The sequence below is a fragment of the Saccharomyces paradoxus genome (genome assembly GCF_002079055.1).
Source record: "Saccharomyces paradoxus strain CBS432 chromosome XII sequence".
In the NCBI taxonomy this organism is placed as follows: Eukaryota; Fungi; Ascomycota; class Saccharomycetes; order Saccharomycetales; family Saccharomycetaceae; genus Saccharomyces; species Saccharomyces paradoxus.
Genome location: NC_047498.1, coordinates 670,222 through 691,255, shown reverse-complemented (window position 1 = coordinate 691,255; position 21,034 = coordinate 670,222). Strand labels below are relative to the sequence as shown.

General features: G+C 38.2%; 13 protein-coding genes and 1 non-coding gene across 14 annotated transcripts; 8 read left to right on the top strand and 6 right to left on the bottom strand.

Annotated features, from left to right (window-relative positions):
* Positions 1 to 197: 197 nt before the first annotated feature.
* Positions 198 to 298, bottom strand: SPAR_Ltrna12L. The gene has a single exon. It is a non-coding gene; the product is annotated as a tRNA-Leu (tRNA).
* Positions 299 to 487: 189 nt separating this feature from the next.
* On the bottom strand, positions 488 to 1,222 carry HRI1 (Hri1p; the record flags this gene model as incomplete). Its single annotated transcript, XM_033912153.1, has 1 exon — positions 488 to 1,222. One exon carries the CDS (start codon positions 1,220 to 1,222, stop codon positions 488 to 490), a length of 735 nt encoding a protein of 244 aa, XP_033768044.1.
* A 522-nt stretch (positions 1,223 to 1,744) lies between these two features.
* EXG1 (glucan 1,3-beta-glucosidase) lies at positions 1,745 to 3,091 on the bottom strand (the record flags this gene model as incomplete). The annotated part of the gene is made up of 1 exon (XM_033912152.1): positions 1,745 to 3,091. One exon carries the CDS (start codon positions 3,089 to 3,091, stop codon positions 1,745 to 1,747), a length of 1,347 nt encoding a protein of 448 aa, XP_033768043.1.
* Positions 3,092 to 3,991: 900 nt separating this feature from the next.
* ECM38 (gamma-glutamyltransferase) lies at positions 3,992 to 5,974 on the bottom strand (the record flags this gene model as incomplete). The annotated part of the gene is made up of 1 exon (XM_033912151.1): positions 3,992 to 5,974. One exon carries the CDS (start codon positions 5,972 to 5,974, stop codon positions 3,992 to 3,994), a length of 1,983 nt encoding a protein of 660 aa, XP_033768042.1.
* A 655-nt stretch (positions 5,975 to 6,629) lies between these two features.
* Positions 6,630 to 7,325, top strand: YHC1 (Yhc1p; the record flags this gene model as incomplete). The annotated part of the gene is made up of 1 exon (XM_033912150.1): positions 6,630 to 7,325. The coding sequence occupies one exon, from the start codon at positions 6,630 to 6,632 to the stop codon at positions 7,323 to 7,325; it is 696 nt and encodes a 231-aa protein (XP_033768041.1).
* A 290-nt stretch (positions 7,326 to 7,615) lies between these two features.
* SPAR_L03160 (uncharacterized protein) lies at positions 7,616 to 8,005 on the bottom strand (the record flags this gene model as incomplete). The annotated part of the gene is made up of 1 exon (XM_033912149.1): positions 7,616 to 8,005. The coding sequence occupies one exon, from the start codon at positions 8,003 to 8,005 to the stop codon at positions 7,616 to 7,618; it is 390 nt and encodes a 129-aa protein (XP_033768040.1).
* Positions 8,006 to 9,656: 1,651 nt separating this feature from the next.
* Positions 9,657 to 10,031, top strand: ATP14 (F1F0 ATP synthase subunit h; the record flags this gene model as incomplete). The annotated part of the gene is made up of 1 exon (XM_033912148.1): positions 9,657 to 10,031. One exon carries the CDS (start codon positions 9,657 to 9,659, stop codon positions 10,029 to 10,031), a length of 375 nt encoding a protein of 124 aa, XP_033768039.1.
* Positions 10,032 to 10,597: 566 nt separating this feature from the next.
* Positions 10,598 to 11,257, top strand: GSP1 (Ran GTPase GSP1; the record flags this gene model as incomplete). Its single annotated transcript, XM_033912147.1, has 1 exon — positions 10,598 to 11,257. One exon carries the CDS (start codon positions 10,598 to 10,600, stop codon positions 11,255 to 11,257), a length of 660 nt encoding a protein of 219 aa, XP_033768038.1.
* A 391-nt stretch (positions 11,258 to 11,648) lies between these two features.
* On the top strand, positions 11,649 to 12,230 carry SEC72 (Sec63 complex subunit SEC72; the record flags this gene model as incomplete). The annotated part of the gene is made up of 1 exon (XM_033912146.1): positions 11,649 to 12,230. One exon carries the CDS (start codon positions 11,649 to 11,651, stop codon positions 12,228 to 12,230), a length of 582 nt encoding a protein of 193 aa, XP_033768037.1.
* A 325-nt stretch (positions 12,231 to 12,555) lies between these two features.
* Positions 12,556 to 13,701, top strand: GCD7 (translation initiation factor eIF2B subunit beta; the record flags this gene model as incomplete). Its single annotated transcript, XM_033912145.1, has 1 exon — positions 12,556 to 13,701. The coding sequence occupies one exon, from the start codon at positions 12,556 to 12,558 to the stop codon at positions 13,699 to 13,701; it is 1,146 nt and encodes a 381-aa protein (XP_033768036.1).
* A 344-nt stretch (positions 13,702 to 14,045) lies between these two features.
* Positions 14,046 to 14,879, top strand: COQ11 (ubiquinone biosynthesis protein COQ11; the record flags this gene model as incomplete). The annotated part of the gene is made up of 1 exon (XM_033912144.1): positions 14,046 to 14,879. One exon carries the CDS (start codon positions 14,046 to 14,048, stop codon positions 14,877 to 14,879), a length of 834 nt encoding a protein of 277 aa, XP_033768035.1.
* A 111-nt stretch (positions 14,880 to 14,990) lies between these two features.
* On the bottom strand, positions 14,991 to 16,928 carry GUF1 (GTPase GUF1; the record flags this gene model as incomplete). Its single annotated transcript, XM_033912143.1, has 1 exon — positions 14,991 to 16,928. The coding sequence occupies one exon, from the start codon at positions 16,926 to 16,928 to the stop codon at positions 14,991 to 14,993; it is 1,938 nt and encodes a 645-aa protein (XP_033768034.1).
* A 184-nt stretch (positions 16,929 to 17,112) lies between these two features.
* On the top strand, positions 17,113 to 18,534 carry MEC3 (Mec3p; the record flags this gene model as incomplete). The annotated part of the gene is made up of 1 exon (XM_033912142.1): positions 17,113 to 18,534. One exon carries the CDS (start codon positions 17,113 to 17,115, stop codon positions 18,532 to 18,534), a length of 1,422 nt encoding a protein of 473 aa, XP_033768033.1.
* A 1,380-nt stretch (positions 18,535 to 19,914) lies between these two features.
* Positions 19,915 to 20,982, top strand: SPAR_L03080 (uncharacterized protein; the record flags this gene model as incomplete). The annotated part of the gene is made up of 1 exon (XM_033912141.1): positions 19,915 to 20,982. One exon carries the CDS (start codon positions 19,915 to 19,917, stop codon positions 20,980 to 20,982), a length of 1,068 nt encoding a protein of 355 aa, XP_033768032.1.
* Positions 20,983 to 21,034: the final 52 nt, after the last annotated feature.

The window sequence follows — 21,034 nt, the reverse complement described above, 5'->3', positions numbered from 1 at the left end:
TGTTCAATTGGACAAGGTGCCACTTTTTCGACATTTCGGTTACTATGTTACACAGTTTTTTATGAGGATGGCGCTTTGACTAACTTTTAGTCATTTGTCAACCACCACAGTTCCCCAATATTGGCAGCTTCACGTGCCATTTACCCCTTTTGCAATCATGTGACTGTGGAAAAAAGAGGCAAAAAATTTAAAAATAATGAGAGCTAAGGGATTCGAACCCTTGCATCCGAAGATATCAGAGATTTTAGAGGTTAAATCCACCTAAATCTGACGCCTTAAACCACTCGGCCAAACTCCCATTGTATGTTGAAAGAACTGAATTTAACTATCTGCTATACTTTTAGAGTTTGTCTCGAGCAATTCCCTACAACGGAATGATCTATTGGATATTTCTTTATAAACTCTATCGTTATACAAATATTATATAGATCCTGTAAGTGCTTTTTATAACAGCGGGAGGAAGTACAAAATCTTTTGGTCTCTTTTATTAAGCGTGATACTCAATAACTTCCCATTTCAATCCCTCGCTGGTTACAGTGGAGCCTTTTTTCAAATTTTCGTAGCTCTGAGGAATTCTCTTGACTTCCTTACCGTAGCTTAACAAGGATTCAAATTTACCGGAATCTTTTTCCAATAATCTGATGAAGTTCAAACCTTCAATAGTATTTTCATTCTTTTTGGACAAAAACCCTTGAATCCATCTACCGATAACGATAACTAAACCATCATAGGCTTCGTCGACAACTTTGAGGACAATTGACTTGGCATCTGATGAAAACTTTTCATTGTTTGGCGAGACGATGACTAGATCTTCTCTTGATGGGTCAACTGGTTGCCACAATTCTCTGAAAGAGACACTTTCCTTGTCGGCACCGAATGGGTAAACAGCACCTGTCTCTTCGACACAACCAGAATCCCAATTTTTCCAACGGGTGTTTACTTCACCACGATGAGTGTTTGGAACATTCAAGTATACATTTGTATCCAACCAGAAGTTGAAATCCTGGGTAACGATACCGTCACCTTGATCATTAACTTTAACCGTTTCATTTGTACCGGCAAAGGCCCACTCGAATGGGAAAGCTATCTCACTATCACTTGGTTTGACAAAAGGTCTCAAAGAAATGTAGTGCCCATCAGTTGAGGCAGAGGATAAGGTGAATGTTCTTTCGTTTGGATGAGGACCTACTTGGAACAATAGTCTTTTTAATAGTGCTGGCATTGTGCTTGCAGGATTGTTTGTTTTTGTTTAAGTTTTGATTATCCTTTTCTAAGTGCGTCTTGAATTCTCAGTTAAAGCAACAGTAAGATTGACTTTATATTTATGGCATTTTGGGTTGTTTTTACGAGTAAGTAACTCGGAAATTTTACGTAAGACCACACGGAACGGAAAGTATGTCAACGGAGAAGCTTCTGTGCAAAAAGAAAACAAAAATAGTAAGGTAGACTTTTGGTTCCACGTTCCCGTCGGATTCTTTTAATTAGCGTAATAAAGCCAAAAGCGAACTAAAATTAAAATTTGAAGGTTATGTTACATAGTATTTAATTATTATCGTAAATTCTATAAGTGTACCATATAAAATAATTTCTTTACTTTCTGAAACTTGAATGAGAGGTTTTAGTAAAATGGGGAATAAAAAGAGATAATGAACTAAAAGGGGTAGATAAATTAACGTTCTGTTATATTTTGTAGATGGAAAAAAATAACATTAGAAAATTCAGTTAAATGAGCGACTAATGCGACTTAGTTGGAAATTGTGCTACATTGGTTTGGATACTTTCTGTCAGTCAATGGTTGAGGGAATAAACCATTGTACATTAATCTTTGAGCATCCCATTCCAAACTAGACTCTGTCTTGTAACACCAGATAATCCAACCCCCTCTCATTTCAAAGGCATCTAGTTGAGCCTCCACGAAACGTCTCGTGTTTTCCTTTCTTTCATCGGACCAGTAAGCTATATCATCATTGTTAGCACAAGAGCCAATGTAAGAAGATGTTTGGTCACCATTGACCCAAGAGCCATCGTATCTAGCGCCGAAACCAACACTATTCACCCATTTGGTACAGTCGGTCATAGCGGCGGCAAATTCACCGCAAACAGTCCAGTGGGATTCATTCAAAACCCCAGTACCCCACTCACAAGCTACTTTAATACGTTCATCCATAGTTCTTTGCAATTGGTCAGAAGCAAAGACTTGGTAGTGGTGATGGTCGATAGTGACACCCCAGTAGCCATCGTTTTCAGTCATGAAGTCATCCCAGTAATTGTATGGTTCGAAAGCGTCATGAATGATGATGACTTGGTCACTCTTGATGTTGTTCCTCAAATATTCGTAAGCAGGTGCCAAATAGTCGTTCTTCATTTTATCCATATCTAAAACAGGACCCAATGGCTCATTAATCAATTCGATACCAATAACGGTGTCCAAGTATTCCTCAGCAGAGTATTTTTTCAATATGTAATTCAAGACGTTTGTAGTGACGGCCAAGTTGCTGTCTTCCAAAAACTTGTATGAATCTCTCAAACCGGAGTTGTCAAACCCGTTTTGAGAACCAGCGGCACCGTGTAAATCAACCCAGACTTTCAAACTGTTGTTTCTAGCCCAACCGATGGCTTGGTCTAGGTAAGATTCCTGTAGGCCGCTAACGTAAGGATCATCGTCCAAAGTTTGGAAGGCCCAATAACCGATAGGAATTCTGACAAGGTTAAAACCTTGAGAAGCGATATTGGCGAAATCTTGTTCTTGGTAGAAAGTAGACCAATGGCTCTGTAAACGGCTCTTAGCCAAGTCCTTACCTAAGTATTGACAGTAATGGTATTCATCGACGGGGATACCTTCGTCGTTGTCACCATTTGTGCGGAATGCCTCGAACAAAGATGGAGTAATGTAGGGTTCAAGAACTAACCAACCACCGATGTTGACACCACGGATTGGTTCTCCGAGGGAACCGTGGTCATAATCGTAGTACCTTTTCTTGTTTTCTTCATGAACGAATTGGATAGAAGATGGGTCTCTTGCAGGTACTGGAGTAGCGAGGACTGATGACACAGTCAACAGTGTACATAGTAACGTTTTAAGCGAAAGCATTTTAGTTGGTAATTAACTAAAAGAAAGAGAGTAAACAAAAATTATAGGCACGTGTTTTTACCAGAACTTTTAGACCCTTTCGTAAACTTTGTTTTCAATAGTTATTTTTAACTTCTTAGCCGATACAAAATAAAACTACAAAAAAGAGGGAAGAGGTATTTAGAAGGTCTGCGAAAGCATTACTTTTTCGTTCCAGAAATTCCAATCAACTTATATACATTTTTTATCGTCCACGCCTTTTTATTTAAAGTGCCTTTCCTCTGAAACTGCTCATATGACGATATGGGATGGCAAGTTCAAGTTTGTTACACCGCTTATTGATGTGCACAGGTACGGAACACGCTAAAATTATAACGGCGTCCTCGAGAGACAAACCCAGCAGGGTTGGTCTGAGCATCTCCACCCAAGCCACGGTCTTGAGGTTACGGCGTTTCATCCTGCGGTATTGTCTGCGCGCGACTATGTTTTTGCGGTAACGCGCCAGGTTACGGGCATGTCTCAGGTGCGTGTGCACCGCACTGTAAACCCACAGAAGATGCCTGGGTCAGGTCCCCACGGTTTATTTATAGTAAACAATAATGTGTGTGTGCGTTCAATCTCTAAAAAGAAACGCGCGGGAGCAAGCCATTAGATATTTTTTTAATCGTAATATGTATGCTGGCATCGTTCCAAAGTCGCGTCTCGACTGCAAGCGAGGGAAAGTTGCTAAAAAAGGCAAAGGTCGCATGATCTGGATTTTTTTTTTGTTTTAAGGGCGGAGGCCCTTCGTTAACGAAAAGTAAATATTGATTCTTTAAAAATAAACGCGAGCCAGTATTTATTTATATATCACGGAAGCAGGCTCCCTGCATTACGTGCAACCATCTTAATTTTTTTTTTTATACAATTCTATCCTACATCTCAATATACGGAGGAAATTCCTCTTTTTCTCCAATAGTCACTCACGGCATGCCATTCTCCCCTGACATTGCGTACAGCGTTGACCACGCTCTTGGGAAAAACTTCTTTCATCGTATATCCCATTTCCTTTAGAGTACGCAGTGCGGCTTTACCGATCATGGGGAAGCTTTCTACTTCTATGCGGTCGGGCAGCAACTGATGGTGTATACGTGGATAGGCTATTGTTTCTAATATAGGCATCTTATACCAGTAGGTCCTGACTATTGTTTGTAAAACACTCGTAGTGATTCTTGAGCCACCCGAAGCACCCACTACAAGATCCGGGATACCTAATTCAGATAGCACAATAGTGGGTGCAGTGGACGATAACGGTCTTTTCCCGGGTTCCGGAAAATTGTATATGGAGGGCGCCAATTCAAAACTATTAGATTTGTTAAATTGAGCAAAATCGTCCATTTCATTATTAAAAATTACGCCAGTTTTTGGGTCGTGAACTAAGGAACCGAACAACAGGTTGACGGTGGTTGTCAAGGAGACAGCATTGCCATGAGAATCCACTATACTGAAGTGCGCGGTTCCATGAGGGTTATTCATATCGTAAGCTGGGTCATAAAGCGTCCAGTTTTCTAACGTTTTAAATTTTCCATCCTGAGAGTTATTTCTGATGGATTTCACTGCTTTCAAAGCCCATTCTGGATCTAATACCTCTTTGATGTGCTTAGGCAATGTTTCGCCTTGAAAGTCACCTAACCTGCTTCTTGCGCTTGCCATCCATTTCATGCTTTCAAGCAAATGGTAGGAGGTTTCTCTCTCATAGTCGCCCCCTTCTTGATTCTGGAAATTATCCATTATCCTCAATGCTGCAAGTAGTGCAGCCCCAGAACTCGAACCGCTACTTGTCAACACAGTCATATCGTTATCAGGAATGAAATTGGCACCCTTCCTGATTTTCATGGATAATGGTTTGGTAACGTGAACATCATATGATGAAACATCCTGTAAGTCCATTATTCCATTGTATTTCGCCACAGTATCAACCATCGACTTAGCAATCCAGTGGTCAGGGTCATAAAATGGCGCCACGGAGCCATTTTTAGCCAGTTCCATTAACATATTGGATAGTGCTGGCCTCTTGATCCAATCACCTTCTTTCAGAACACCATCTTGAGTAGAATTCAATACAAACAACCAATCCTCCTTCAATGTCAGGAAAACATCCTCATAAAGTTTTAAAGTGGCACCGAGGGCTTCACCTATTCGCCAACCCGTGCTTCCCAGTTTCGCCACTGGTTGTATTAAATCATGCCAATCAACTTGGCCACTGCCTCTTTCTTTATAGAGGCGATAGAGACCCATAAGTTCCCCTGGAACACCGACAGCCAGACCTCCTATCTTTGAGCATAGAGAACAGTTTTCAAACATGAATTTATGCGAACCCATGGGTGCCTTTTCTCTAAAATCAATAGATAAATGATCTTCATCGCTTTTGCCAGAAAAAACCACGTATCCACCACCTCCAATACCGCTATTGAAAAAATTCACCATACCTTTACAAAGGGCTTGTGTTACTGCGGCATCTGCAGCGTTGGAGCCGGGAAATTTCAGGAGAACTTCATTTATTGTTAAATTACTACAGATCTCTAAATCAGAACTTATAGCGCCATGCAAACCAACTTTTAGGAGTTGCCTATCAGGCGTTAAACTAGGGCGTCGAGGTAAAGGATCAATATCGATGTTATGGTGATCCTTGTCGCTACCATCGTCACCGTTATCTTCGTTCGAATATACAGCAAAAATGTCAACATCTCGATTAGCAGAGCCCCGAAGGAGATTGTTTATTCTTTGCAGAGCATCCTGAGAGGCGAATGATACCATCTTTGAGGGCATGCCCGACACTAACATGCCCAGTGTCAACAGGATGAATATATGCAGTATAAAACAGGTATTTAAAGTCTTGGGGATTTTTGTATTACGCAACAGCATAACTGTGGGGTCTAAGCTATTCTACTTTTGTCTTATCTTTTTGTGTGGCTGGTAATCTTCCACTTATATCAGCGTGAGTTTCCTAATCTATTATTTTAAGGTAACTGTCGCAGTAAGGAGTCAGGATCGAGCTTTATGGAAGAACAAAAATGTGAATATTGAAAACGTGCCAATACACAAACATATATACGTATATGTATCTAATATATGTGTATGTAGATTAGGAAGGCAAATTGATAAATGCCGTTATGTTCCTTTAAAGAAAATTGATAAGCGGGCAAAAACCGGCACTAAGATATTCGAAGCGGCGGACCTTTTCTTTTGATCAACAGCAGGCACAGCCGCTGAGTAATATGGTAATAATTTTTCTGGTCACATAAAGGTGAATAAAGTCTTAACAGTTTCTTTTATATTTACTCTTTTATATTTGAATAAGGGCTTATGTAGAAGGTGAAAATGGTCCAATCTCTGTGCACTTCCATGTGAGGCATACGCTGCGTTATCTTAGAGCACTGGATTTCCGCAAGTGTCAAACGACAGAGACGGGTAAGCCGTTAGGATAACAGAAAATATTCTTGCTAAACCGAAGTTATAATGTGAGCTCCTAGTATAGATAATGAAGGTGATCAGATCACAGAGAGAAAAGAGATAGGCAATGACGAGATACTATTGTGAATACTGTCATTCGTATTTGACCCATGACACGTTAAGCGTTCGTAAGTCGCATCTGGTTGGTAAGAATCATCTTCGCATAACAGCGGACTATTATAGGAATAAGGCAAGAGACATCTCTAATAGGCATAATCATAAAAGACGCCACATTGGAAAGAAGGGTAGGAAAGAAGGAGAAAAAAGTAGTGAAAATGAAAGGCTAAAAGTTACATGCCTTTCAAATAAGGAGAAAAGACGAAACTTGCATGTGAAGAAAATGAACCAAAAGGAACTGGCACAAACTTCGATAAATACTTTGCAATCGTTATACGACGGCTCGCCAGGATATTCAAAAGTATTTGTAGATGCCAATAGGTTCGATATAGGAGATCTGGTTAAAGCCAGCAAATTGCCGCAAAGGGCCAACGAAAAATCTGCACAACATTCCCTCAAGCAAACTTCAAGATCCAGAGATGAGACGTGCGAGAGCAATCCATTCCCTAGGCTGACCAATCCAAAGAAGTTCGAGCCCCCAAAGATATTATCACAATGGAGTAACACCATTCCAAAAACTTCTATATTTTACAGCACGGATATATTACAAACCACGATCAAGGAGTCGAAGAAACGGATGCATCCTGACGGCATGCGGAAACCACTGAGTACCAACGTATTTAAAAGGAGGAGGTATGGAAATTAGTGTTATTAGATTAGATTATTAGATATTATATTATGTAGACTATTTTTGCCTAAATAGAGGGATATCAACAACGAATTAAACTGGCATCATGAAAGAATAAAAAATAGGGAAGAAAAAAGGAAAATTAAAGTTTGAAATTAGTCGAATTGAAAAAAAAAAAGAGAAAGAATGTGTGGTATGCGATTATTAGTTGAGTGTGCGCGATCATTACTATCATGAGAATTTAAAATTAAAATGTCCACCATTCGGGTGTTAAGAGCGGGTACCGTTTATTATATCTATTTTTATTTTTATGGGTTTTCAGTAGTCGCTTGCTTTTCTTCATCGTTAAATTGTAGTTTCTTATCATTATTATTGTTTGACCGGAATGATATGAATATCATGCCGATCAGCCCAAGTAATAAAACTCCGACTACGACGATAATAAACGATATTATGAATACGGCGAGTATGTTTTCCAGTGGTTCATTATCGAGGTAAAAATTTGATGAATCCGTAGACCCTGAAACGAGCGTGTGTACATCCCCGCTTGCTTTCTCATCCGAATTTAGAATCTTCGTGAGTAGTTTAAAAATCTCATCCCCTATGCTGCTCTTGACGCTGTGATGCCCATCACACATGGATTTGGAGCTTAGTAATGCAACGTTTGATTGCTCATCGAGAAAATCACCATCGACCATTTTTGTTTTCTATATTTTTATCGTACGTAGTCTATAATGCAAAAAAGAATAATTTATTACTTGTGAAAGAGAAAGCGTACGTGTGCGAGTGTGCGAATGAGAAAATTATTACCACAATAGAGCAAAAAAGAAGGTTATCCAAAGGAATTAATTATCTTACATATTAATTGGAAGACTGCCTCAATATATATAAATTTAATAAGGTCCCTATACGACTTTTCTTTTATATGTTACTACTCTCAAGTATGTATGACTTGGTAACCAATTAGTAATACAGAGAAGAACTACGGAGTTTCTCTATAGACCTAACCCTTTTTTCCTTCTCCCAAAAAAATTCCTTTTTTTTCCTTTTTGTTTTGGTTTCTGATCTCGCAAAACTCATCTCTTTACTCTTTTCTGTTAAATCGGCCGTTCTTGAACAGACGGGTATTCTTTTTAAACCGCAATGCGCGTGCGCACTTTTCACTGGTTTCTCCAGACAGCCCAAAAGAAAGCGCGCGGTGTTCTATTGTTCCTCAATTTTTGCTGTCCGTTCTTCGGAAATCACATGTAGCTAGCCCTCCATTCGGCCCGAGCAGTGCGGCCACTGCCCTGGATTATGGCTGCAAAGGCCCGACGAGCTTCGAGTCAGCAAGCCCGCGGCTATAGCTTGAAGATGTATTTATCGCTTTGTCGTCCGGTAACTACAAGGAAAACGACAAGGTGTTCAATTGATATGAACGAGCTTCAATTATTACCACTTAAAATTTTGTGTAGAGATGCATACATAACGAGTGCCTATAAGCACGCTTGCTGCACTAGACATACAAATGATTTTCCAGAACAAAAAAAGGCTCGTATGAAGACCTAATTTACCTTCTCTCGGTTTTTTTTTTTTCGTTTACGCGTTAATTGATCGATTATGAACTTTTGGGGAAAAGTAATTGCCGCAGCGGCTGTCGTACCGGACGACTGTTGTTTTTCATTACCGGAAAAGGATAATAGTGTTTTTCTTTATGTGACATTGGTAAGCCGATTGGGCATAATTACTTGCCTAATGATGAATAACGCGAGAATTGCTCATATAGAATGTAACAACGTAAGGAGCAGAAAAAGCGGGAAACGGCTTTCTCGTTTTAGGTCTCGGCGGCTCTTAAAATTGGAAAATGAGAATAAAATTAAATCATACACCGTTGATCAGCGTTCTAATGAGGAAAAAAAAAGCAGAAGGAAAAGGCCAAATACCTCATATTCTTGGCATTAACGCTCTGCTGTCTCTTGTATGTGTGCCTAATTTTATTAAAATGAGGTTTATTGTAAAAAAATAGCGTTGATGTCCAAATGCAGCTTTTCAGAAAGAGCAATTAAATACTATACAAGATTGCTAGCTTAGCGAACTTGTCCAAATTGCTTATTATTATGTGATTCAAGAGTTTTATTAATATATTTGGTTGAAAGTGCACTTATCACAATATACGAACCAATTATGCATCATAAAAAAGTATGCTCTTTTACCCGACCAACCAACTTCTTCCTTTGTCTTCAAATAAATCGAAGAAAAAAAAACACTACCTAGATTTTATAAGGAAGGGGTATTAAATTATATACAGGTCCATATATCAGTCATCTGGTTATATAGATTTCCAACGTCTTCGTACCGCTCCAAGTCAAAATGTTTCCTGTCGCCTCCAGAAGAATACTGCTCAATGCTTCGGTCCTACCAATGAGATTGTGCAATAGAAATTTTGCTACTACAAGAATATCCTATAACGTCATACAAGACTTGTATTTAAGGGAGCTAAAAGAAACTAAGCTGGCTCCAACTACCTTACAAGATGCTGAAGGTAATGTTAAGCCTTGGAACCCACCAAAAAAACCAAGTCTACCACAATTAGAACTTCAGGGCCCAGATGCTTTAAAAGCTTACACTGAGCAGAACGTAGAAACTGCCCATGTCGCCAAGGAGTCCGCAGAGGGTGAGTCAGAACCAATTGAAGACGATTGGCTAGTTCTGGATGATGCCGAGGAAACCAAAGAAAGTCATTAAACTTTTCATCGCATCCTCTTTATCGAAGAGAAAAAAATAACTGAATTACAAACTGAACAAGATCATTATTCTCACCTCGCCCTCCCTCATCTTTTTATATTCGGATCCAGTACAATAAAGAAAAAGCAAAATCCACTACGCACTCTTTGTAATCAGTCATACAAAATGCAGAATTTTTTTTTTAAGCGAAAAATACAATTGTACATAGACACATCTTTATCTTTCCTATTACTACTATTCTTCTATTTTAATAACTCTCACTTTTTAAGTATGACCTATGCTTCCTCGGTAAGTAATGATCCGTTTTATATAAGGCGTAGTTTCTCCCCCTTAAAATAATATCGCACTGGACGAAAGCTCATCCCACCAAAATAGAAAAAAAATTTTCGTTTCTTTTTCTTTGGCGAAGATTTTGAAAAATTTGAACTGTATGATCAACTTTTCCTCACCTTTTAAGTTTGTTTCGTTTTTAAACAGGAAGAATTGCTCTTTCAACGTTTTTTTTTCCTTCGATTCATTTTTAACCTAGCACTAAAGGAAAATCAACAAACTCATTTACATTATAAATGTCTGCCCCAGCTGCTAACAGTGAAGTTCCAACTTTCAAATTAGTTCTTGTCGGTGATGGTGGTACCGGTAAGACCACCTTCGTCAAGAGACATTTGACTGGTGAATTCGAAAAGAAGTACATCGCCACCATTGGTGTCGAAGTGCATCCTTTATCCTTTTACACCAACTTCGGTGAAATCAAATTTGACGTCTGGGATACTGCTGGTCAAGAAAAATTCGGTGGTCTAAGAGACGGTTACTACATTAACGCCCAATGTGCCATCATCATGTTCGATGTTACTTCCAGAATTACTTACAAGAATGTTCCAAACTGGCACAGAGATTTAGTTCGTGTTTGTGAAAACATCCCAATTGTCTTGTGTGGTAACAAGGTCGATGTCAAAGAAAGAAAGGTTAAGGCCAAGACTATCACTTTCCACAGAAAGAAAAACTTGCAATACTATGATATCTCTGCCAAGTCTAACTACAACTTTGAAAAGCCTTTCTTATGGTTGGCCAGAAAATTGGCTGGTAACCCACAATTAGAGTTTGTTGCTTCTCCAGCTTTGGCCCCACCAGAAGTCCAAGTCGATGAACAATTGATGCAACAATACCAACAAGAAATGGAACAAGCCACTGCCTTGCCATTACCTGATGAAGATGATGCTGATTTATAAGGGAAGAGCGAAAGCACGCTTTTTACCCTAAACTGTATACATATTTACATTCATCTCAATATAGAAATTCAATAAAATCTACTCGATTTTGAGGATTTTATAATTACAACAAGGAACACCAACTAGCTGATATTGATGTCTTCTATAACACAGATCTGAATATATAGCAAAAAATTGAATGTAAATGTGTTGTGATTTAAATGTATTTAAACGTATTTAAAGAAACTGATATTAAGTTTTTCAGATCGTTTACACGGATCGTTTCAAACGGATGTAGGAGCACACGTTACGATTAGATATAACCTTCAACATAAAACTAATAGTGTTGAAAACAATGAAACGTAGTTTTTGAGAGCACACCGAGAGTATACTACAGCCAACTCATTCAACCATGGTTACCCTTGAATACAATACAAACAGCAAACAGATTACTGCAAGCGACGCTGTTGTGGCACAATCTACCGAAACTAACATCGATCAAATAAATGTTCTCACTACGTCATTGATAGGAGAAACCAACCCGAATTTTACGCCACAACCAAATGAAGCCCTAAGTAAAATGATCAAAGGTTTATTTGAAAGTGGTATGAAGAACCTGCAACAGAAAAAATTAAATGAGGCATTGAAAAATGTTTCTTTAGCAATCGAGATGGCACAAAGGAAAAGAGCGCCCTGGGAAGCTTTTGCTATTCAGCTACCAGAGTTACATTTTATGCTTCGTAGCAAAATAGATTTATGTTTGATACTCGGAAAGCATTTAGAGGCATTGCAAGACTTGGATTTCTTACTTGGTACGGGACTTATCCAACCAGACGTATTTGTGAGGAAGGCAGACTGTTTGTTAAAATTGAAGCAGTGGGAAGAGGCTAGAGCAACATGCGAGAGAGGTTTAGCCTTAGCCCCTGAAGATATGAAACTTAGAGCTCTTTTAATAGAAACTGCAAGGAATTTGGCCGAGTATAACGGTGAATAAGGAGCATACTTGAAGATACTGTGACGTTCCCTCAACATCTCTCTAAGCTACGTACAACTATATAGCAAGAAATTGTAGATAGATCCAAAACACATGCAAACCTATTACTATATGAGCCGGGGAATAGTCTTTATAAAGACCTTTGAACATGTTCAGCTTGGGCATTTGTCACCTCTGGCTTCTCAACCGCAAGCTTTTTTTCCTCCATGATGCTGAAAAAAAAAATGGACATAGAAAAAACCTTCATAAATAAAACAGGCCACTCATTAGCTCGTGCGGTATCAGTAACACAACAGCCAAATTTCCGACTTTTGCCCAACAGAAGATGTCCTCTCAAGCATTCTCCTCAGTTCATCCAAATGCGGCAGCATCCGACGTGAATGTTACTATTGACACCTTTGTTGCCAAATTAAAGAGAAGACAAGTACAAGGTTCGTATGCCATCGCCCTGGAAACTTTACAATTGTTAATGAGATTTATCTCTGCTGCTCGTTGGAACCATGTTAATGACCTTATTGAGCAAATCAGAGATTTAGGTAATAGTCTAGAAAAAGCTCATCCCACTGCTTTCAGTTGCGGTAACGTCATTAGAAGAATACTGGCTGTCTTAAGAGATGAAGTAGAAGAAGACACTATGAGTGCAACTGTCACATCCACATCCGTTGCTGAACCTTTGATTTCATCCATGTTCAATTTATTACAGAAACCTGAGCAACCTCACCAGAATAGGAAAAATAACTCCGGTAGCTCTAATATGAAAACCAAGACTGATTACCGCCAAGTAGCCATTCAGGGTATCAAAGATCTTATAGATGAAATCAAAAACATTGACGAAGGTATTCAACAGATTGCTATTGATTTGATTCACGATCATGAAATTTTATTAACTCCCACACCTGATTCAAAGACTGTGCTAAAATTTCTGATTACTGCTCGCGAACGTAGTAATAGAACATTTACAGTTCTAGTCACAGAGGGGTTCCCTAACAACACAAAAAATGCACATGAATTTGCCAAAAAATTAGCACAACACAACATAGAAACCCTAGTAGTTCCAGACTCAGCAGTTTTTGCTTTGATGTCCCGTGTGGGTAAGGTGATTATCGGCACTAAAGCTGTTTTTGTCAACGGGGGTACTATCTCGTCAAATTCAGGTGTATCATCCGTTTGTGAATGCGCCCGAGAATTCAGAACTCCAGTATTTGCTGTTGCAGGTTTGTATAAACTATCTCCTCTATATCCGTTCGATGTCGAGAAGTTTGTTGAATTTGGGGGGTCCCAGCGTATATTACCTAGGATGGATCCAAGAAAAAGATTAGATACTGTTAATCAAATTACCGATTATGTCCCGCCTGAGAACATCGATATCTACATTACAAACGTTGGTGGGTTCAATCCAAGTTTCATATATCGTATTGCATGGGATAATTACAAGCAAGTTGATGTGCATTTGGATAAAAAGAAGGTGTGATGTCGGTCTTTCGTACATTACTCATGAAAAGAAATAAAAATCTTATAGATCTAAAACATTTCTTTTATCATTAATTATAAGTATATAATTAGAATATTCACGTATTTTTGAATCTTTTAAGAAGACTAATATATAAAGAGCATCCTAGCATTAAATTTTACTCCTCTATCGAGTCTGACAGTTTGATTCAATTATTTTTAATAATTGGGTACTCTGCTCGTAATGCCATTTTGTCTCTTTTGCATAAAAGAGGAAACAAGAAAACAATAAAACAATGAAAAAAAAATAAGGGAAACACGTACGGTATACAAAAAATACAGCTGAAACTTGAACAAGAATAACCAATGATACCAAAGCTTATAGTTTTTGGGGGGAATGGATTTTTAGGCAAAAGGATTTGCCAAGAAGCGGTAACTGCAGGCTATCAAGTCGTTTCTGTGTCAAGGTCCGGTAAAGCTCCTCAAAGCAACGAATTAAATGATAAACAATGGATGCGGGAGGTACAATGGGCCGCAGCTGACATTTTTAAACCAGATTCTTATCATGAATTATTGAAAGATGCTTCTAACGTAGTTCATTCTTTGGGAATTCTCCTGGAAAATGAAAATTATAAGCAGACTCTATCCAAAACCCCTACAAATGACTCAAAATCATACCTTTTATCTTTTGGTGCAGGTCCAAATCCTTTAAAAAAAAGTAGCCCTTATTTCACTTATGAAATGATGAATAAGCAAAGTGCTATTATTTTGGCAGATACATTTAAACAAGAAATATTAAAGAAAAGCAAGAAGGAGCAGACAAAAGCAAATGAAAGATCTTTTACATATATTTCCGCCGATAAAGGTTTTCCAATGATTCCTAGTGGCTACATTAATTCGAAAAGGGAGGCTGAGATTGAATTAGAAAAAATGCAGAAATATTTCAGGCCTGTCATTATGAGGCCTGGTTTTATGTTTGATGAACGTAGAAATGCAATTGGACCGCGATCTTTTATTCACACTGCTCTTGAATTGCTTTACTGCGGTAACAAATTTCTACTACAAAATAAGCTGCAGTTTATGAACGATTTAATTAGGCCAACAGTATCCACTCAGCAGGTAAGCAAGTCCGTCTTAACAAAGATCAAAAATCCAGATTTTAAAGGGGTGGTTACACTTGAGGAAATACTCAAGACATAATGATTATGTCTATTAATCTCTTATTCTTTTTATTTACAAAGGAAAAGTACTTAACTATATACAGCTTTGTATAAAATGGTAAAAACAACAGTATGCAATGTAAATGTAATGCTAACGGCGCAAAAAAGCTTGGTATGCTTCTTGGTTAATTTGAATATTACCTACAGTTTTCATATGCTTTTTACCCTCTTTTTGTTTTGCCAAAAGTTTTTTTCTTCGTGAGACGTCAGAAGCATGCAGCTTTTGGAGAACATCTTTTCTTCTTGCCTTAATTGTCTCTCTGGCTATTATCTTATTATTAGCTCTGGCCTGGATAACGACCTCATATAATTGCGATTTAACATACTCTTTGAATTTCTTCACCCATTCTCTGCCAACTCTCTCTACTTCCGATTTATGAAGTACTCTTGACAAAGCATCAATAGCATTTCCATTAACCAAAAGTTGCAGTTTTACAACATCAGAAGTTCTATAGCCGGCATCCTCATAATCTAAAGAGGCAAATCCTCTGGACACTGACTTTAATTTACCAAAAAAGTCATCAACTAGATGTGATAGCGGAAGGTAATATTTCAACATCACTTGTCCATTGGTGTTTAGGTAAGTTATATCAATTTGTTCTCCTCGATTACTATCGCATAAGCGTATGACGTTACCTAAATATTCTTGGGGCAGTGTCATAACTGCCTCTATAAATGGCTCATGAAAAGCAGCAACGTTCACTCTCTTTGTTGCCCCATCTGGAAACTCATCAGGATTGGTTATAAGCTTCTTCGTACCATCAGTAAACTCCACCAAATAAGGAACGGTGGGTTGAGTAATGATCAGTTTAGAACCATATTCTTTTTCTAATCGTTCACGAAAAACAGATGCATGCAACGATCCTAAAAAGCCTAACCTCCAACCTTGACCTAAAGCATTGGAGGTCTCACGCTCCAAAGTGACAGACCTATCGTTGAGAACAAGTCTACTCATATCATCATCCATCGCTTTGAACTCAATCCCATCAGCCGGGAAAGCACCTACAAATACCATGGGTTTTTGTTCTTCAAATCCGGGAAGTATTTCAGTTTCATTTTCCTTACTCAAATGCATTATAGTATCTCCAATTTTAGCTTCTTTAGAATCCTTCATCCCCAGCACTAGATAGCCAACCTGTCCTGTCTTTAGTGTCCCTGTAGGAGTTCTATCAGGATACATGATTCCAATATCTTTTACTTCATATTTTTCTTTTGTCTGAGCACAAATAACTTTGTCATTTTTACGTACAGAACCGTCGACAATATTTACCAGAAGAACCGCTCCTAAGTATGCATCGTACCAAGAGTCTACTAATAACGCTCTGAAGGGTTTATCAGACCTCCCAGTCGGTGGTGGAATACGATCAATTATAGCAGGTAATAGCTGTTCTTTTACATTTAAACCTGTTTTGGCGCTGACTCCTATTATATCTTCCTCAGGGAGCTCAAAGTTATTAACTATCTGATCCTTTACCTGTTTGACATCTGTAAAATTAAGGTCAACTTTATTTATGACTGGAATCAACTTCAATCCTAAACTGAAGGCTAAATAAAAATTAGCGACTGTTTGTGCTTGGATACCTTGTGACGCATCGACTAAAAGAATTGCCCCCCCACAAGACGCGTATGACCTTGAAACTTCCCCTCTAAAGTCGACATGTCCCGGCGTGTCAATTAAATGTAAAAGATAGTTTTCACCAGTCCTCTTATCTTTATAAAACATTGAACATGTTTGTGCCTTTATAGTAATACCTCTTTCTCTTTCGACTTCCAATTTATCCAACACTTGTTTATTTCTTGCACTAGGATCGATGACATGCGTTATCTCCAACAATCTGTCGCTTAATGTCGACTTTCCATGGTCAACATGGGCAACTATAGAAAAGTTTCTATAATTCTCTATAGGAATTTGCTCGATCTGTTCTTGTAATTTCTGTGCGGGAGCAGTCGTATGGTTATATCGTAAAAAATATGCATGCCGCTTATAATACCGTATTTGTCTCGCTGGCTTGATTCTAAATTTTAGCATCTTATGTCCACTTACTTTCCCATGTTAATGGTTCTTTTTCAATGTCTGCGGCTACAAATAAAGGCGAGTTATACTTGCCCTCGTCTATTATATCAACTTTTTTATTTACATTAAAATGGTAACATAAACACACGGAGATGATGAGAGAAAAAAGAAGATAAAAAGTGTGCCATAATTCAGTAAAATGAAATTAAAATTGATAGTAAATGGTTGTGAAGCGCCAGATGATTACAAATTACTGAGAACTACTATCAATACGGTGGCTTCGCTACGAAAAACGGCTATTTTAAGATTTAATAGCGAAAGGTTGACAATAATATCCACCCCAAAATCATCACTAAACAGTAGTAACAATGGTACAATATTACGAGGAGATACCGGTCAACTTTGGTGTACCATTCCTCAAGATGTATTTAGATTATATACAGTCATATCAGCTCGTGAACTCAATACAATAACCATGGAGTGTAATTGTGATTCCTTATTAAGTGTTTTTAAAAGGTATGATCGAGTAATGAATCAAGGATCTTCTTCTAACATGACCATAAAACTACAGTCAATGCCAGAATGGAATACAAATAACGGAACACTTTCAGGAGGAACAGCAGGGGGTGTAGATACGACGTCAAAACCGAACCCTATTTGTGCTTTAGGTATAACGTTTGAAGAAATTGTACATACCAGCGGCCCAAATGATGCTATAGTTATGAATGGGGGAGTGGATGAGCACAATGGTTTACCAACGACAGTAGGCACAGGAAACTTACTCGCAACTAATAAGGTTATCATGCATTCATTCAAAGTACCCGTCAAGTTATTATTCCGTGCACAAGATACGCGGATACAGGAGCCTATGATTAATTATATCCAACTGATGATGTACAAACTGCCCCCAATATCGGGTGAGTTTGGCTCTGCTTTCCACGGGTTTATTAGGCGCGTTGAACGGTATAGTAATGTCAACCACATTCATTTGATGGGAGTCAAAAAAAAAGAGCATGGAAATGAGGGAGATGACGTAGAGCTTAAGATAATTGTGAATGAATTGGATTGGCATTTGGAAATATGTTGGAATGGGCCCTTAGATTCTGTGATACAACATCAAGAAGGAAACTCTGACAATCTTTCCCAAAACCACAACATCGACACAAACGGCCAGCAGGACGAAGGATCTCTTCCCATTGTCGAAGCAGATAAACCAATGTCTTCATTATATACCAATACTAGAGATCGAGAGATGGAAGAAAATATCCGCTACGATGAAGATTTATTAAGAATTGAGGATAGCTCGGTTGCAGATACGCGAAACATCTACACAGCCGACACCAGCGATGATACTGGATTCAACGAGGTATCTGTTATGGTGGAAAAGGCAGAACAGGAAAGTTCATCTACCCATGAAGTAATAATCCGTTGCAAAGATTGGAAAGTCTGTTCCAAGTTATACGCAGCATTTGAAGAAGTTGTCTTGGCGATTTCTCACGACGAATCCTGTGTATTCCACTGTTCGTTAGATCGTGGTAGTTTGGAAGATAGCGAAGATGTGGAAAAACCAAGGGAAAGAGGACAAATTATATACTATATAGCAAGATCGAAGGGCTTGTAAGCTCCACAGCGGTACATATCCTGGCTACATTGCTAACGGTGTCTTAAATTTTAACATGACTAGGTGCTGCAGAAGATAGAGACGACTACACCCGTACATCTTATAAAAACCCGTGCTTTACAAACTAACAGTTTTTCCCTTTTGTTCGAGAAAAAATGTCGAAAAGTTGTCGGAAACTTCAGGAAACGGAGATAGAACAGCCTTACGAACGGTATGTTGTATTTTAAAGTGTATATGAACTGCATACTGGATTTGCCACTAGAATAATCTTCTATTTCACCATACAAAAACTACGCAAAAATGGTACGTAACAGCTCAATATATCCTTAAAATATGAAGGAAATGGACGTTTCAGCGAGGAGTGGAAGAAGTAACTAATTTGGATTTATCACCGGTGTTCCATATATATTTTTACTAGGAAAGGGAATGAAGCCCAGTATATCCTTGAACTAGCTCTAGCCCAGAAAGCGTGGTCGAATTATTTTAAGAAGGAATTTAGTGACAATGAAGAGTCAACAGCTTAATACAGATTTTTGAGGGAAACATCATGGATTTAAGAGAAAATGTCAATTTTAATTGTAGCATTTTGATGGAGAGTTGGAAATACTTTTGAAAAAACAGCAGGGGAAAGACTTCTTTTATAGCATCCTCGCTGATACGTCGAATAGTTTATGATACACTATACTAACATGTTTATTAATTTTAATATTAATATGTTTATTCAGGCTAAAGTTCACGGTTCTCTAGCTCGTGCTGGTAAAGTTAAGTCTCAAACCCCAAAGGTTGAAAAAACCGAAAAGCCAAAGAAGCCTAAGGGTCGTGCTTACAAGAGATTATTGTACACCAGAAGATTTGTCAACGTCACCTTGGTTAATGGTAAGAGAAGAATGAACCCAGGTCCATCTGTCCAATAAGTAAATTAACGATTGTAGGAAAGGAGCTTAAAAGTAACGAGAAACAAAACAACAGTCTCACGCTATCTTTTTTTGAAGATAATTTTTGATTAGTATTTGTATTTCGGTTATGCGTTTTTTAATTTAAATATAAAGCAATGTATTGAAATTATGTAAGTAGTGTTAACTATTAATTATTTCTTTAGAACTTTAATTCAGTAATATACCACTCATGATTGGTTTGCTCATCTGTAGTCTTTTGTCGTGATACTTTTACTATACTCAGGGTTAGGCAAACGTTTTTCTAACTGTTTTTGACTAGCGCTTCATAATATGGCAATGAAAAAAAAAGAAAAAGAAAAAAAATACTTTAATGATCTTGATGATGACATGTAGCCTTCTTCTAACAAAACGCCTTGAGGCTAACAAACATCGCCGGAAACGTCTACCATAAAACGACTATAAGGGAAATATCAATTATACAAAAATGTCCACCGGAAGCAATGATGTGAAGGATGACGTAAAGTTACTGCAACTTCTGAATTCCATAGAGGAACAGTTTTTAACGCCATACAAAAAGCCAGAGGACTTGCGCAATATTTCCTCCACCACCAAACTAAAAGATTCTACCCCAATCAAGGAGTTAGACAAATTGGCTTCCGTATTGAAGGCCCACTGCACAAAAATCGGCATCGTCTGCAAGCCAGGTACTTTTGATAGCAATCATAAAGTCGTCTTTACCGAAATTCAAAACTTCAGTAGGCCATTATTCTACTTACTAAGTCTATTTCCTTTGTTTTACAGCGACAAGAACTGCCCTAAATACTTTGCAGATCAACTGGATGAAAGTGCACTGCAATTGCTCGATGGCTTGAGAGATTTCATTGCCGAATTACAGGAAAGATTGAAAAATGATGAAAATGCATCCCTGGACAAAGAGAGGTTGACTTCAGTTGGTAAAGTGTTCAATGCGTGTGATTCACTCTCTACCTGTTCCAGGGCTGGACCTCATGGAATCCTAGCCACCATTTTAAAGGATAACATGGCCATAATGGATGATACACTGAATGAAATAAAGGAATGGCTTGAGGAACCTGATTTCTCAACAAACTCGGACGATGTATTCTTGAATTTTGAAGATTCAGAATCTGAAACTGAAGCAGAGAAAGAAGAATTTGATCAGGAAAAGGTATATGAAAGCATAAAGTCGTTTTTCGATGGATTTACGAGAAAAATAAAACTAATTAGATTGCTCGTATCAACTTTTAGAAAAACTCTGGTATCAAAAGATTTTATTCCTAAGAAGAACCAAGCAGACACTTTAGATAGTCTACACATATCTCTGAAAGAGATACAGTTACTTTTGGATGAAGTGGTATCCACTGTGCAGTTTGAGCCAAAGAACTTCAGCACTGAGGAGGTAAAGGAAGAACAAGCTGCATTGGCCGTAGTCATCAAGAAGGTTCTTGCCCTAATGAATAAACTTTATGAAGGTGATACCAAAAGAAAAAAGTGGGTCGAAATATGGGAGATAAAATTTAACGAATTGCCTTAGTATATTTTCCCTGAATGTTTACAGTGCATGGTATATAATCAATCTTGTTTCG